We start from the raw sequence: 15,244 nt of genomic DNA, 5'->3' as shown, positions 1-15,244 counted from the left end.
AATTTCTTAACATAAACACAGACTGTGCATCAGCTAATATACTTCATTGAATACACAAAACAATAGCTCACTTTCCATAAGCATTGGCTCTTAGGCCTGTCAGGAACAAAAACCTATATGCTCACTGTGGCTAACATCTATCATTTATTCACCTAGCATTTCACTTACACACAGCTTAATGAAATAATAAAAAAATCTAAATGCTATATAATGAACCACCACCACAGGGTACAAACTAATATCCAAGTGACATTCAAAGTTAGTTTTTTATTTTTTAAAGCAGCAAAAGGATGTATTAACTGATAATTCTTTCTGTACCAGACAATGCAAATCTAAGAGTACAGGATAGAGAAGAGGGGAAAAATACTGTGTAAAACTGCAAGGAAATGTCTTACATCTGGCAGATCTATTTGCTAGCTTTGTCCTTGCTAAGATCCCACAAATTGTGGGAAGCACTTTTTATCCCTAGAGTGGATACTACAGCGGGTATTCGCCTTCTAATATGAAAATAGGCTAAAAAGAGTTAAAAGAAGAAATAGCAATAAAAACAGCTTTAATAATCTACTCCAGTTGGATGATTTAGGCATCAATTTATAAAACCTACACCATTACTCCTACTCTAATATGTGGCAGCATAACTACACTGTAGGTGTTTCTCTCCAAGTTGCCCTGAGTACCTCTCACGGTTGATATTGCAGTAATAAAGTGCATTTCATGTTAGTTTAAATTTGTGGTAAAAATTAATAAAGACCAGGAATTGAGGTTTAGGTGCACAGTTAGAAATTTAAAACAGATGCTTTAATTTATTACGAAATATTCAGATGATTCAGTTTCACAGCATGTGTGAATATAAATCCTCAAGAGATTTAATTAGGTGTATTTTATCATAAATTGCATTCCCATAGACATATGCTGCTCCTGCTTCCTGCTGATAATAACAAAACCAACTGATACTTAAGAGCATATCTGAAGTGTGTTTTTCTGACAACATTAGGTACAGTAAGAGAATAAAAAAACAGTGCTCAATATAAGTGTCAGTGGTTTTCCCAGTTGCTTCACCATACTGACTTAGAAGGGAGTTTATTTTATACAGTACAAATTAACCCCATGAAGTTCTGTTTTGTCAATCTACAAAATATATCCTTTACTTCCAATACCATAAACATGGCATATGAAAAAATTCTGTTTGTTGTACCTACGGATGTGCTTCGTGAGAGCCTACAAAAACATTCTTGTTTTGAAAATCATAGTTTTGATCAATTAACATCTTATTAAGTCTTTTTTGAGCCTTTTCTGTAATACAGTGATTTCTTAATGCTCTAAGCATTTCAATCATAGTTTCATACTTTCAGGATGTAGTACTTATTCCCTGAATTTCACTTCAGAGAAAGAGTACTTAGTTTTCGTGGACTTTGTTGCAAAGTTCTTTGTCAACATGAGCCACCAACTGCAGAATAGTTAAAATGATCATGATTTTTCTAGGCAGTTCCCAAAGTCAAAACAGAAGCCAATGTCTGAGTTGAAATTAGAATTCAAAATAAAGAAAGTATTTGAAATGTAATTTGAAAACGATATACAGGTGGTTTGAGTTTTTTTTAATTTTAGTTTGAAATGTATTATATAAATATAGATCTAAAGGGTAATTCTCTCTCAGATATTATCATTTAATATCTCCAGGTATGCATCCACATATTGGTGTTAATTTCCACGTAGTCTGCTATTTTTGTAACATATTTTTCTACTCCCGCCTACACTCACATACAGTGAAATTTCTCTTTCAAGATGACTTCACAATTCAGAATATATCCCAGAATGAAGGGATTTTCTTCTCTTTTTTTAAAAAAGAAATCTGGCTATGGATATTTTTGTGTTCCTGTTCCTCCTGTCTGTTTTTCAAATAGAAAAAAAATTGAGTGAACCATGATACAGATAATCTTGAACCTTGTAACAGGTTTGAGCACAGGGAAACAGCTATAGTTAACACTGCTGAAGAGCTAGGATCTTTTCAGATATGACACAAGAACTTTTAAAAATAAGCTTAGCAGACAGAATGCGTGCCTCATTACTTCTAGGCCCAACTAAACACCTTTTTAAAAAATGCGAACCATTTTGAAAGAGATTTTTTTCATCTCCTTATTGTTTTAGATCTGAAGTGGTTGCATTGTCACAGTCATGATAATCTAAGGGTTAACAAGTGCCTGAGTTTATGGGAAGATAAGGATTTGTGCTAAGCTATTTTTTTACACTTAGATGCCTCACCTTAAAGGTGTTGTCACGTTCCTGACTGACTCTAACCTGAGATAACACTGTTCAACCAGTTCTGAAGAAGGACAGAAGCCTGTGTATCTGCTGTCTGCAGACTGGAATCACGAAGTCAGAACCTTATGTTATAAACAGAAATGAACCCTGTAAAATCCCTAATTTCCCCATGCTTATTGTTGGGAATGCAGCATAAAGCCTCAGAACTGAATACAACCAAGAGCAGAAGGAACAGAGGAAAGCTCTTCGGTGAGCTGTTTCTTTGTCTAATTCATGACTATTTCTTCTTTATCTTCCTCCTTGGCAAGGTCTCAGTCAGCACTCAAGAACACACACATAATCTGAGGGAACAGCAAGGCAGTAATTCAAATTTATATTACAAGCCACAGGGTACAGTTCCTCCTGATTCTGCCACTATCATTAAGAAAGGGGTTAGTCAGATACCCCTGAGAAAATATGGACTTGTCCAAAGACCTAACAGAGAGACTTCATTGCCATTAACTTTGGTTAGGACCCAGCCTGTTCACACTTTCCTCACTTACTGTTTCAGTGCGCCCAAGACCTGCAAGATGGTGCTGTACCTGTAAATTTTTGGCAGGTATTTTTGGAATTGCACAATTAATTCTCAGAACTGTCTGTCAGGATGGACTAATATGTTAATAAGACAGGAAGTTTGCAATCTTTGGCATTTGGAAAATCAAACATAAATTATCAATAGAACACACTGTATGAGTTGAACACAGATCTAAATTTCTTTATATTTTAAAACTGCTGCTGAAGATAACTCCTGGATAAGCTTGCAACTTCACCTTAGTCAGAAAGGGCCACCCTAAACTTCTACCAGCAAGTATTTGAGTGCTTGACAACACCAGAAGCATCCAACACACCTAAAGTTTGAGTGAGAAAAGTACCCTGGATGAGGGAAGGGAAGGTAGGGGATAAAAGAAGACACATACAGCGATCAATGGAAACAAAAGTCAGTCTGTCCTCCAAAATGCCCCAAATCCAATCAGTCTGCTGCTATAGGTTTCACTATTGCCCTTCTCCACCTTTTAAACCTAAATTCTGGTCTGCGCACACAGTGGTTTCTAAACTGTTCACAGATGGCTCAACTAGAAATGGCTTTAGGTAGCTTATGTTACAACACCCTAGCAGAGATAATGGATCCCAAAGAAAAGAAAATTAAATAATTTCGATAGAGCAGGTAACATATATCAATACCTACCAACACAAAATGTTTGGATATCAATAGGATATTAATTCAGGCATGCAGAGCCACTTTTTGTGCATAACATTATCAGCCTTAAGGTATGTCAGTAACTTGGGTGAAGATGAGAGCATTTTTTTAATCATTTCCATTTAGTGGCTTTGCTATATTTATTACACTCAGTTGGAACCTTTAATTTCAAGTACTGGCATATAACATTTCTAAGTTTCACTACTTTATGCTATACCTTGCTTTCAAACTTGAAACAGGAGAAGCTGACAACTCTCAGGTGATGCACTATCCATTTTAACTTTGGGTTTGAATATTTCAGTCGTCTTGTGAGGCACTGGGAAAGCACAGAGCAGTCACCTGGAACACAGCACTTCAAGGCAAAACCAGATCTTTACAACTCCTGTGTGAGAGACTTTCTGGGCTGTGAGCCCACATTGTCAGCTCATGTCCAATTTTTCATACCAATATTCCCGAGTCCTTCTCTACCAGGCTGCTCTCAATCACCTGGTTTGCACTGATACTGGGGATTGCCCTGCCTCAGGTGCAGAATATGCATATTATCATACATTTATGTGTTCTACAGAAGAAACTTACACAAAATTATAAACTAAAGTAATATTGACCCTAAACCTTAATGATCACTGGTAGCTGTCACAAAGCTACCTCATTTCCAGCTTTCTGCCAGGGCCAGCAGAGGAGGAACTAAGCAGTAGAGTCCATGAGCACTCTTCATGCTTCCCTGTTGGGGTCATCACAGCATTCAAGGTACAAGGTTAGCTCAGAAAAAACTTCTCATTTCAAGCTCAGGTATGGATAAAGCACATCAGCACATCAGTAACAGTTTCACTGTACTATTCAACAAACATACAGCCAGATTTGAGCTGTAATACTCTTTCTACCAGTGCAGAGGCATTTGTGTTGAGTCCTAATGGTGGTAATGGCTTAGTGCACAGTGCAAAATTTTCAGTGAAGTATCACAGATACCAAAAGGACAATGATTAAATCCCAGGCAAATCTACTGACTACAAACAAATGAAGCAATAGTCTACCAAAAACATCATAACAGACTTCAGGAATGGCACAATTATTGTATACAAGGTTCAGTTAAAAATATTTTTCATTAAAAAGCACAAAGCAGCTTGAAAATTTCAAATTCAATGTAGACTTGAAAGGAAGGAATACTTTCAGGACTTACACATCACTAGAACTGACATTTAAATCATATTCTGTTGACAAAATACCATTTCAAAGAGAAACCATCTCATTCTTTCACAATTATGTCAGTCTTGCAATGGTAACTGAAAATGGCAGCATATGTTTTTCTTAAGGCCATAAGCAGATATATTTGTATTTAAATTAAGGCATGGAAAGAACAAAGAATTTGTGAGCCATTGTTTTTATATGAAATTATTAAATTTGTGTATGCACGTGAATGTACATTAAAAATATATCAGGTAGGGGTCCTTTGTATTAATTTCTGTTTCTTTCAAGCTGTGGGAAGTAACAGTCTGTAGAAGAGCTTTTGTGAAAAATATTACTGAAAATGATTTGCATTTGATTTGAAGTGTAAATAAGCCTTCTATGATTTTAAAGTTCCTTCACTGTATTTGCAGCTTAAGTATAATATGTTAGCCTTTGATACTGGCAATCCCATTTTTTCTATCCAGATGATTCAAGAGAAATAAAGTGAGTTTAACTAGACTAGGTGAGTGCATTTCAAAGAATTTTACATTACATCTCTCACTTAAAGCAAAAGGAGTAATTTACTACTCTTTTCATTTTATGGCATTAATTTGAATTCAACTCCAAAGCCTTTTTAAAAACATCCCAGACTCAAGCATTAGTAGGTGGCTGCAAAATTTCCTCCCTACTGGAAAACATTTCAGGATCGTGCCTGAGTACTAACTGATTGTTGCAGTGCTTCAGTGTCTTGTATTAATATCTGTGCAATGCTGTGATTAATTTCCAAAGCTGGCATCTTTTCCACCCACAGAGCCTTTAAGGAGCACAGGAGGTACCTCCACATCTTTCCTCCATGGTACCTGGTCCTATGGCTCTTTGGGATTTAAGCTCCCACTGGAATTTTGCCATGTCTTCAGGAATTAAATCACCCACTGATCACAGGGTAACCCAGTTTGATAAGCACTGGAATCCTACAGACAGACATTCCTTTAAAAAAGAATCAGAAACCAGAGGATGGACAGTTTGCCATCTATGAATTTCCTTGAACTTGGTGACATCCCAAGTAACAGGTGCTATTTGGAGGGATACGTGCACCCTGCCACCTTTCAGACCACTGTCTCCTGTAGCCTCATAGATTTCAGAAATGTTTTGATAAGCCAGGAAACCAATACATCAGCAACAGAACTTGCCACCTAATGATTTTAATCTTTGATTCTGCACCAGGTAGCTTTTAGTACTCAAATGATACCATAGAATTTTTGGAACTTTTTTGCAGCAGGGAACTGTTGGACAATAGCAGTCTACTGATCTGTTACAAACTCCAAATATCATCAGTAGTATGTGAACAAAGCAGCTTAAAAATAGAAGATGTGGTATGGTGCTGACATTCTCCATATTGTGAAAAATTGAGCTTGTCAGGGTGGTAGTTGCCAAAGCAGTTTTGTAGAACCCAGAGCACTGGCAGTACTCAACATGACTACAGCATTTGGAATGGTGGCCAGTAAGAGATCCGTGAGCTTCAGTGAGCTCTGCAACAGAGAAAATGCTGACACCAATGAAGAAATGAGCTTTTTTTATTTACATCAGTAACAACAGATCAGTCATGATAGTTAAAACTGAACTCTCAGATTTTCACCCACTATATTGTGACTTTCATATTACAGATGGAAAAGAGGATGAAAAGGAATGTGCTACCCTAGGAAGAGAAAGTATGTTCCTACATACTAAACAAGTCCCTCACTGAAATCTGGGAAACACCTTAGCAGCAGAGATATCTTTGCAATTATTGTTGCCCTGGTTAAAGGACCTCCAGCACTACACAACACCAAGGACTTTGGTTTCAAGAGAAGGAATCAGTGCCCCTGACATTAAGGTTTACTAGAATTATAAATATCCAGAAATTTTGGTGCTGAGCACTGGTACTGAGTGAGGCTTTTTTCCAGCCTGAAGAAGCTGGCTACAACTGAAGCCTGAACATACTCCAGGGTGACTATTTTTAGCCTCACTGCTTTCAGCAGATAGAAAGGAAATGGATGCTATTTTGCTAATTACCATAAAGGCAAACTAGATATGTTCTTAAATGCAATGCCTATGCTTCACGAACTTTATGTCAAAAAAACCCCAGAGCAATGAGAACTCTCCAAGTACAACTATTGACTTCCTTCCCCAAGGTATAAGGAAAAATTCATGGAGTATTTGCCATAAACTCTTCTTAAATATTCATCCCAAAGCATCTCTCTTCTTTCTGAAAATGACCTTCATGCTAGGCTTCTATCAACAACATACCTTTCTAAAAAGGCACAGAACACATTCACTATGCTCTCTATTCAGAAGCTATTTCCGTTCCAGAGAAATGCAGAGGAATCTGGACACAAACTTGGGCAACCAGCTCTAGGTGGCCCTGACTGAGCAGGGGTGTTGGGACCAGATGACTTCCAGAGGTCTCTTCCCACCTCAACCATTCTATGATTCTGTGACTCTCACCTGGAAATTATGATACTTAAAAAACAGAAAGAAGGCAAATTTCAGGTCATGATCTAATGAAGCCATTTTAAGATAAAACAAAAGAAGAATTGTAAGTCAGCCTGCAAAGCCTACTTTTTTTATTCTGTCCCCAGACTTCTACAAAAAAAAGGAAACTGAGATCCAGTGACCAGATCAATGGTCTCTCCCAAAATTTAAGAAAGTATCAGTTTCCATAACCAATATAATTTATATGCTAAAAAGTGTATTAAAAAAATGTTTTATGCCTCTTCCCCCTGCCCAAGCCCCCTCAGATTAGCCTGAATACATCTGGCTACAAGAAGCTGAAGAGTACAATGGAGTAAAAAGAACATATTAACCTTCTGCATCCAGCTGCAGATTTAAGAGAAACACGATAAAATACCTGCTGCATTACCAACAGTAGGCTATGCCTTATTTATTAGTATCATTATAATGGCTGGAAGCAACGACCAAAATTACAACTTTTTCATATCACTGAACAAAAAAGCATGGTAATATAAAAGGTCTATTAAAATCCAGTCTCAGAACACCACCTGTAAAAACAACAAAAGACAACAGACAAAATGAAAAGGACAAGGGACAACGAAAAGAGTCTACGATCACAAATAAATATATAGGAAACAAACAAAAGCAACACTCCTGACCACTGAAATAGGGAATAACCACTTCTCTGGGCTGCTGAGCTCATCTCACTTAAACCTTGCTTTTTTTACTTGCTTCTCTCCACTACACTGGTAAAAATTATGAGAAACGGATCAAAATGGACACACATACTGAAGTGTGTTTGTTACTTTGCAGTCCAATTGTTCACAATTAGAGTGTTATTTGCTTAATTTCTTAAAAACTGGTGGGTGCCCAGGAACACAAGAATCATATTAAATACATATCTTAACAGTACAGCTTAACCGACATGAACATGAGTAACATTAATTTTTTACAAAGTGCACATAACTCTTCAGGAAAAACTGTGATTGGAAATACTCTATCATATGAAAAAAATACTTTTTTGTACTTGATGAATAACTTAAAACACCCTAGAAATGTGACTTTTTACTATGTTGAATCTTACCTCAAGCCAGAGAAACTGATCTTTGATACTTGAAAAATCAAGGTCGCATTGACTGACAGGCAGATGCAATCTCAGCCCTGCATAAAAATGCCTTCCCACCTCAAACAAACTGAGCAGCATTTGTGCAGCACATCAGCCTTTGTGGAAAATGCACAGATGTATGCATACTTGCGTATTTTGGAAAGGAATCCATAGCCAACTAAGCATATCTACAAGAATACAAGGAAGTGGCATGGTGGTCAAATGACTTATTTTCTTCTGCTAGTGGGAAGTATTTGTGGGGGGAAAAAAAGGAAAAAACCCTAAACAACCCCAACAAAAAAAAAAAAACAAACCCAAACCCCTGGCATAATGCTCATTTTCAGCAATATACTGAACTGTCAGTCAGTCAATATTCTCTCAGTACTTTTCAGAAAAAGTGAGCATCTCATCTGCATTAATTTAATTCCACTTACTTGACCTAGAACATAAAGCTTCAGGACTTCAAGAGGCCTCCATAATATGGTTGTAAAGAAATATGACTATTCAAATGTGGAAGTTCATTATTCTAGAATGTTTTACAACCCATTACTCCTAAAAGTCTATTATGCATGTTTCTTCCAGCAGCTTTTATAAGGACTTTCATTATATTCTCTGTAGAAAACTCTTACAAAGAAAAAGCAAGAAGATACACGAAATTCTTGCAGCCTTGTTACAAGTTGTCATGTTACAAGCTGGCAACCACTATTTTCACTAATGACACTTCAAGACATATTTTTAAATTACTTAAGAGAGCTATAGGGATTACAACCCTTGTTGCAGTGTTAAATGTTGGCTCTTCTAGGCTTTTGGTAATCCCAGGACTCCTCCTCTTTCTTCACTTGGTGTATGGTTTGTGAGACTTCAGTAATTCAGGTTAGGTATAGTCAAACCAGAGTATTCCAAAAGCCATTGTGAAAGGTGACCAGCATTTCAGCATCACATTTGAGAATGAAACAAGGGCACTGAATTCATCCTTTTTTGCCTGACATTCTCCACTGTTGCATAAGTGCAAACAAACACATCACACAATTCATGAACTGCTTGAGCTGCACTTCACATGTGCCTTCAAAACCTCCTCTGAGAACTGTGAGCCTGCTGCCCAGCCACCCCAGTGCAGAGGACCTGAGCAGTCCTAGAGATCTTTCTGTAGCTACTCAACTTGACCACATCAGTTTGAATTGGAGCTTTGCAGAAGTCGCTCTCAGAGATTTTTTTCTTCTTAACTTTACCTTAAAATGAAATGCATAAGATACTGATGTGGTCCAAATACTTTTGAATTTTTTTTTTCTGTGAGGAAATGGAGAAGCAGAAATAGGAAAGGGGGACTGAGAAAGATCTGGAGAAGAAGAAAGTTTGCTACAATCATAGGGATGAAGAGAACTGAGGTGAGGACCAGTGCAAGGATAGAAACAGGAAATGTAGCAGAAAGAATCCGAGATGGCTACAATGATATTGATCTGGCATGATGATATTTAAAATACAGAAAGATGGCAAATTTCATACCATGCTGTAATGAAGCCATTCTAAGGTAAAACAAAAGGAAATCGTAAGTCAACCTGCAAAGCCTACATTTTTATCCTCTGTCTCCAGGCATTTACACAAAGAAGGAAACTGAGATCCAGAGATCAGATCAATGGTCTCTCCCAAAATTTAAGAAAGTATCAGTTTCCACAAATAATATAATTAATATGCTAGAAAGTGTATTAAAAAAAAAAGAAAGGAATGTTTTATGACTCTTTTTTCCCCCCTGCACAACCCCAGCCCTCCATTTTCCCTCTTTTGTGAACAGCAAACACTCCTTAGGAGTTTCAAAATTGTATTCTCATCTCCTCTCAAGTCATCTGGACCCTGAAGTGATCCTGAATGTCTGGATAACTCCTCTCTTCCTGTGCCCCATGTTTCCCAGTGCAGACGAGCTGCTTGGAAGATCTCTCTCTTTGGATGGGTCATTAATCCAAGGTGCCTAAACACTGGAATCACAAAATTAAAATCTCTTAAGCCTCAGAAAGACAAAATTAAGGCTCAGACAATGCATCTTCATGGTGGAAAGCTGACTACAGTAAGAAAATAGCCTGGTTTGTGTGGGACTGGCTAGGGAGGATGTGGAGCCTGCCTAAGGCAGCCTGACAGAAGGGAAAGGCAACCTGCCTGGGTGACATGGATGGTGGGGGCACAAGCCTGGTGCAAATACAGAGTGTGCTGTACAGTGAGCCATGTGTGTGACCCCCACCTGCGACACACACACTGCTACCACAGTTCACATGTGCCCCCACTGTCTGACAGGCACCATGGGGCAAGAAGGGAACTATCCTAGAGTAGCGTAGGCACAGCATCTTCTGTGACACTGCACAGGAAAGCTGACTGCAGTTAGGAATGGTCTGCCTACTTTTTTCCCCACACAGTCCAAATATTTTTAAATGGGATCATGAGATCCACTCCCACAAGACAGAAATCATGACAGGTGCTTGGAAACCACGTATATTATTTTCCAGCTAGCCTCAATAACAGCAAATGTAAAACCAATCATTAAGGTGCTATGAAGAAATACACTGCTAATAAAAATTTTGCAGGAAGTTCAATAGCACAAAGCTTTACTAGTGCAAGATAGTGGGAGTTTCCTGGTATTTGTCCCTCTTCTAGAATGTAAAGTTCAGGAAAACTGAAAAAATTAAAATAAATCTAATGACAACAAAACTTCCGAAATGGAATACCAAGTGAAGATCACACAGTCTCTGTTTTACCTTAGTTAGGGAGTAGCTATCCCTAGACACATATTTGTACCTTGTATTCAACGTTTTGGGAACATCAGCCACCTCCATCCTTTCTGTAATCAAATCAAAAGTGGAGGGGGAAAAACCCTCCCGACTACTACATTTGTTAACATTTTCACTCACACATGTCACCAGCATCTGTAGTTTCATCATCCATCCTTAAACCCACACGTCACACTATCTCCCACTTAACTGCCAGCAAGCCCATCACAAGATCATTGCCTCATCCTCATGCTGAAACTCTACAGAGCAGCAAGGAAACCAATGCCATGCCAGGCCTCCATCAGCTGATCTCCTCAACCCAGATCAGATGGCAAAATAGACAGGATCCCTACCTGCATTTAATACCAGGAAGGATATCATCCATTTAGGTTACTGCCAGCTCTCAGAAAAAAGTGATTACAGATTTTGAGAGTGTGCAGCTCCATTTTCTAGATCTTAAACATTTGAAGCTACTGCATTTATTTTTTAATTTTACTTCCTTCCCAACTCAACTTAGTATTATAGCACTCAAAGCCTACACAATAGACTTGCTGTTTTATCAATATTATAAATTCCATCTTTGAAGAGTGTGTCTCATATAAAGCACAGCAGTAAACAGAAAAATGAACAAAATGGTTTAATATAACACAGCTCTATAATGTATGTGTTTTATCTTTAATGCTGTCACCTTTTTTTATGTACAGACTGTACATGTTGAGGGTGGGAGAGCAACAAGGGAGTGAAAAGTTAGATCCTACTACTCAAATACCAGATACAGTATTTGGATATAAACCAATTCCTTCTGAGGCTGTGACTGCTAGATGTGCTAAATCTCATGCTGATTCTCAGCAGATCAGGCTATTTTTTTAACTTCTTGGTAGAAGGCAAAAAATCTTTAACAACATGTGAAGCTAGAAAGTAGGAATACACAGCCTGACAATTTTTCTAGAGGAAGGAAAAAACAACAGTACCATCGTTTTCACCTGCCAAGGTTTTCAGAGACAAAATGTGCTTTTGTGTTTGTACTTCTGTTGCTCCTATAGGAGTGGAACATGACAAAACTAAATACCAGAAGGGGCTGCATCCATGCATGCGTGACAGAAAGTAGAACACTGAAAAATTCAAAGTTTGGGTAGTACTTAATTAAAGCTATCAGTTCTGTTTTGGTCTCCTTCTGTGGCCTTACCAGAAAAAGCTTATCTGATCAACTATGTACAAAATGCAAAAAAGCACTTGGATCAGGAAACCTGTGATTAGAACAAGTATGAAGCAAATACATCTTACACTCTATATTCATGTATATTTAAAATTGCCAGATTGAAATGAGTTCTTTTCTATAACATTACATTTGCCTTCATCTCCACTTCCTACTGATGACAAAAACCATGACAGCAATCATAGAACTCAGTCTGAAATTAAGTAGTTCACTGTACAGGAACAAACTTACGGTACTAATTTCCAACAGCTAGAACATAAAATGCCAAAAAATGTCAAAACTGAATGAACTCCATAAGGAAATACTGGAGCAATTTAGATAACAGAGAAGGTTAATAAAATACAAGACACTGAAAATGTATATGATACATAGAAATCAGATCAGGCATCAGAGAAAAACATCACTTTGTATTTTATGTTTCTTTTGACAATTTTAAAACCAGTCCAGTCATGGACAATTCTCTTCCTGAAATTTCCTGCTTTGAATTTCTCTATTTACAACAAACTCACAGTATAAAAAGGTGATTTAATGAAAACCCACATACTTAAAATTTATAAAGATGGACTTAATATAAGGCACAATTCAATCCCGAATCTGATTACTAGAGAACATCATCAAGTTAATTACCCATAAGATATATGAATCACATGGTAAATTCTAGAGGTATTTGCTTAAATTTTCAGAAGTCACTAAATGATCCTGTTAATTATGTGTGCGGTAGTTTCCATGCTACTTCTGGCATTTTCAGCCACTACCTTTTTTAAGAACCATGCCAGTTTAGGTCCAGCACTTCTCCAGAAACTCTTTCCTATTTTGGACAGTTTAAATGTCTTTTCAGAGATCCTTTTTGTCTAGCATGGCACAGTGTAAAGTGGAATTAAACTTGGGTGATCCACAGAAACCCACACTCAAGAAGTGTACCCAAGCAGACCAATGTAATCCCTTAAGTCCTCAGGAAATTCAGCTTGAATCACATTTGAATACAGTCATATGTTCAGATATGAAAGGGTACATGTGCTCTAGTAAGAGATTTGCATATGATTGCATTCAGAAGTCTGCATCATCCCACCAGACAAAACCAGAGGGAGATACAACGCCCACAGCAGCCTTCACTCCCTCCCTACAGTAAATGCACCCGAAAAGCAAGATCAGTTCTGATTCTGTGTAGATCTGGTGTAAGACCATGATAATACTGAAATCACCCTTCCCTAGTAAGGCAATAATAAAAGTACCAAAGTCAGATATCACATATAATTTGTTCTGAAGGAGTCCTACCTTTTCAGCTTCATATAATTTTCACTAGCTGCAGGTCTGCATTCAGCACGTTGCACCACTATTCCTTCCAAGGCAAGTTTATCTAGAATGAAAAGAAAATGAAGTAAAACTGGACATTAAAATAAGATCCACCAAGATGGTCAGCATTTGAAGTATTTTTCACTAATTAAGAATTTACTAAATATAACATAATTCTAAATTCTCAAATCAAGTTCTAAAATCTCTGCTATTCAGACACCAAAGAAATCAGCAGGAAAAACACGTTTGCATAGCTAGCATACCCTAGACTTCCTTGTTTTGCCTTCAGATGTTTTGCATATTAAGAATGAATCACAGAGATCAAATTTTAAATAAGGGATTGCAACTCCTTTCTCTAGATTGCACTCAAGAGTATTATCTAGGAACTTTTTTGTAAATGGGCAATTAATACAATCAGTGACTGTGAAAAAAATAATCTACAAAGAGAATCCAATAATCAAAGTATCCAAAATTAGTGGAAAACAAAAGCTAATTTTATTCTTAGTGTCAGGAAAATAGTACCACATTTTCCTCTTGTTACAATTTTTTTTAAAAAGTACACTGAAGGAACACAAAGCAAAAAAAGTAATAATACAAGAGGATGGTAAAAGTCAGGAAAAAGAAGTAAAAGCTTTCAGTCAGTAATCTAGGACACCACATACATGTATTTAGGTACTACTCCTCTCTGTACATTCACCACAAAGTCACTTTGTTACCCTACGTGACCACCTTTTGCCTAAAGCAAGGATGACTAACAGAGCAATACCAGCCTACACCATAAAGGTAGGTAAACCCGAAAATTAAAAGCAACTTGATGCAGAAACAAAGAGAGAAGTGATGGTGGGCAAATTTCTTCACTTCTACTACGATGTTCTAGTGCATGATGTGTGGGTGTGGGAGGAGCACATGTCAATTTATCCATCTGTTTTGGGCATAGTCAGCACAATTTGTGTTAAACAAACACCTCTGGAACAGTATTGCATTACAAGAAAGGATGAGTTTTAAAGGCTTAACTAGCTCTCAGTATTAAAACATCCTTCCAAGAGCACTACACTGTCATTGTCACCTTCTGCTGGCAATGTCACAGAAGATGACAGAAATGCTTAGAAATACTGATGTCCAAGTAACACAAGGCACTCTGAGACACCTCTGGATTTCCTATCACCTTATAGACTGAAATATTACTACATCCACACATATAAGTCTGCTCTCCCTGAATAATGCCAGAAACAATTACTTAGACATCATGAATTTTTAAATAATTTAATCTAAAATTTATTGGATTGATTCAAACTAAATCTTTGAAAGCAGTAAGAAAGCCATATTTTTTCAGATAGTTTTGAATGAAATAAAAGAAAATTTGGTTTAAAACACTTGTGATTTTGTAGATTCCCAGCTTAATCATCAAAAGAGACAACTTGGCAAATTTGCCTGACTTCCTATGTATCATGGACAGAAAAATTGTATCGTCTTTCTTCTTCACAGAACCTAGTAGCTTATTTGTGGCTCAAGTGGTACTAATATTGCTGCTTAATTTCTAATAAGAATTTGGCTTCATCTTCTAGCAGTTGGTTCTCATGACTTTCTATACTATGGTAAAGACTCTTTCAGTTCCTGGTGTTTTCTCCCTTTGAAAGTACTTACAAATCGTTATCAAGTTGCTCCTCAATCACCTTTTCAATAAATGAACAAATTTAGGCACACACATTATCTCATTACAAGACATT

General features: G+C 37.3%; 1 protein-coding gene across 1 annotated transcript in view; it reads right to left on the bottom strand.

Moving 5' to 3' along the window:
* GTF2F2 (general transcription factor IIF subunit 2) overlaps window positions 1-15,244 on the bottom strand; it is an 81,928-nt gene that overhangs the window by 29,099 nt on the left and 37,585 nt on the right. The window contains exon 6 of the mRNA XM_030971151.1: window positions 13,500-13,581. Within this exon, the coding sequence (XP_030827011.1) occupies window positions 13,500-13,581 (82 nt within the window). The remainder of the gene's footprint in view (window positions 1-13,499; window positions 13,582-15,244) is intronic.

Source organism: Camarhynchus parvulus, chromosome 1 (assembly GCF_901933205.1).
Source record: "Camarhynchus parvulus chromosome 1, STF_HiC, whole genome shotgun sequence".
NCBI classification, from domain to species: Eukaryota; Metazoa; Chordata; class Aves; order Passeriformes; family Thraupidae; genus Camarhynchus; species Camarhynchus parvulus.
This window is presented reverse-complemented; position numbering and strand designations above follow the sequence as displayed.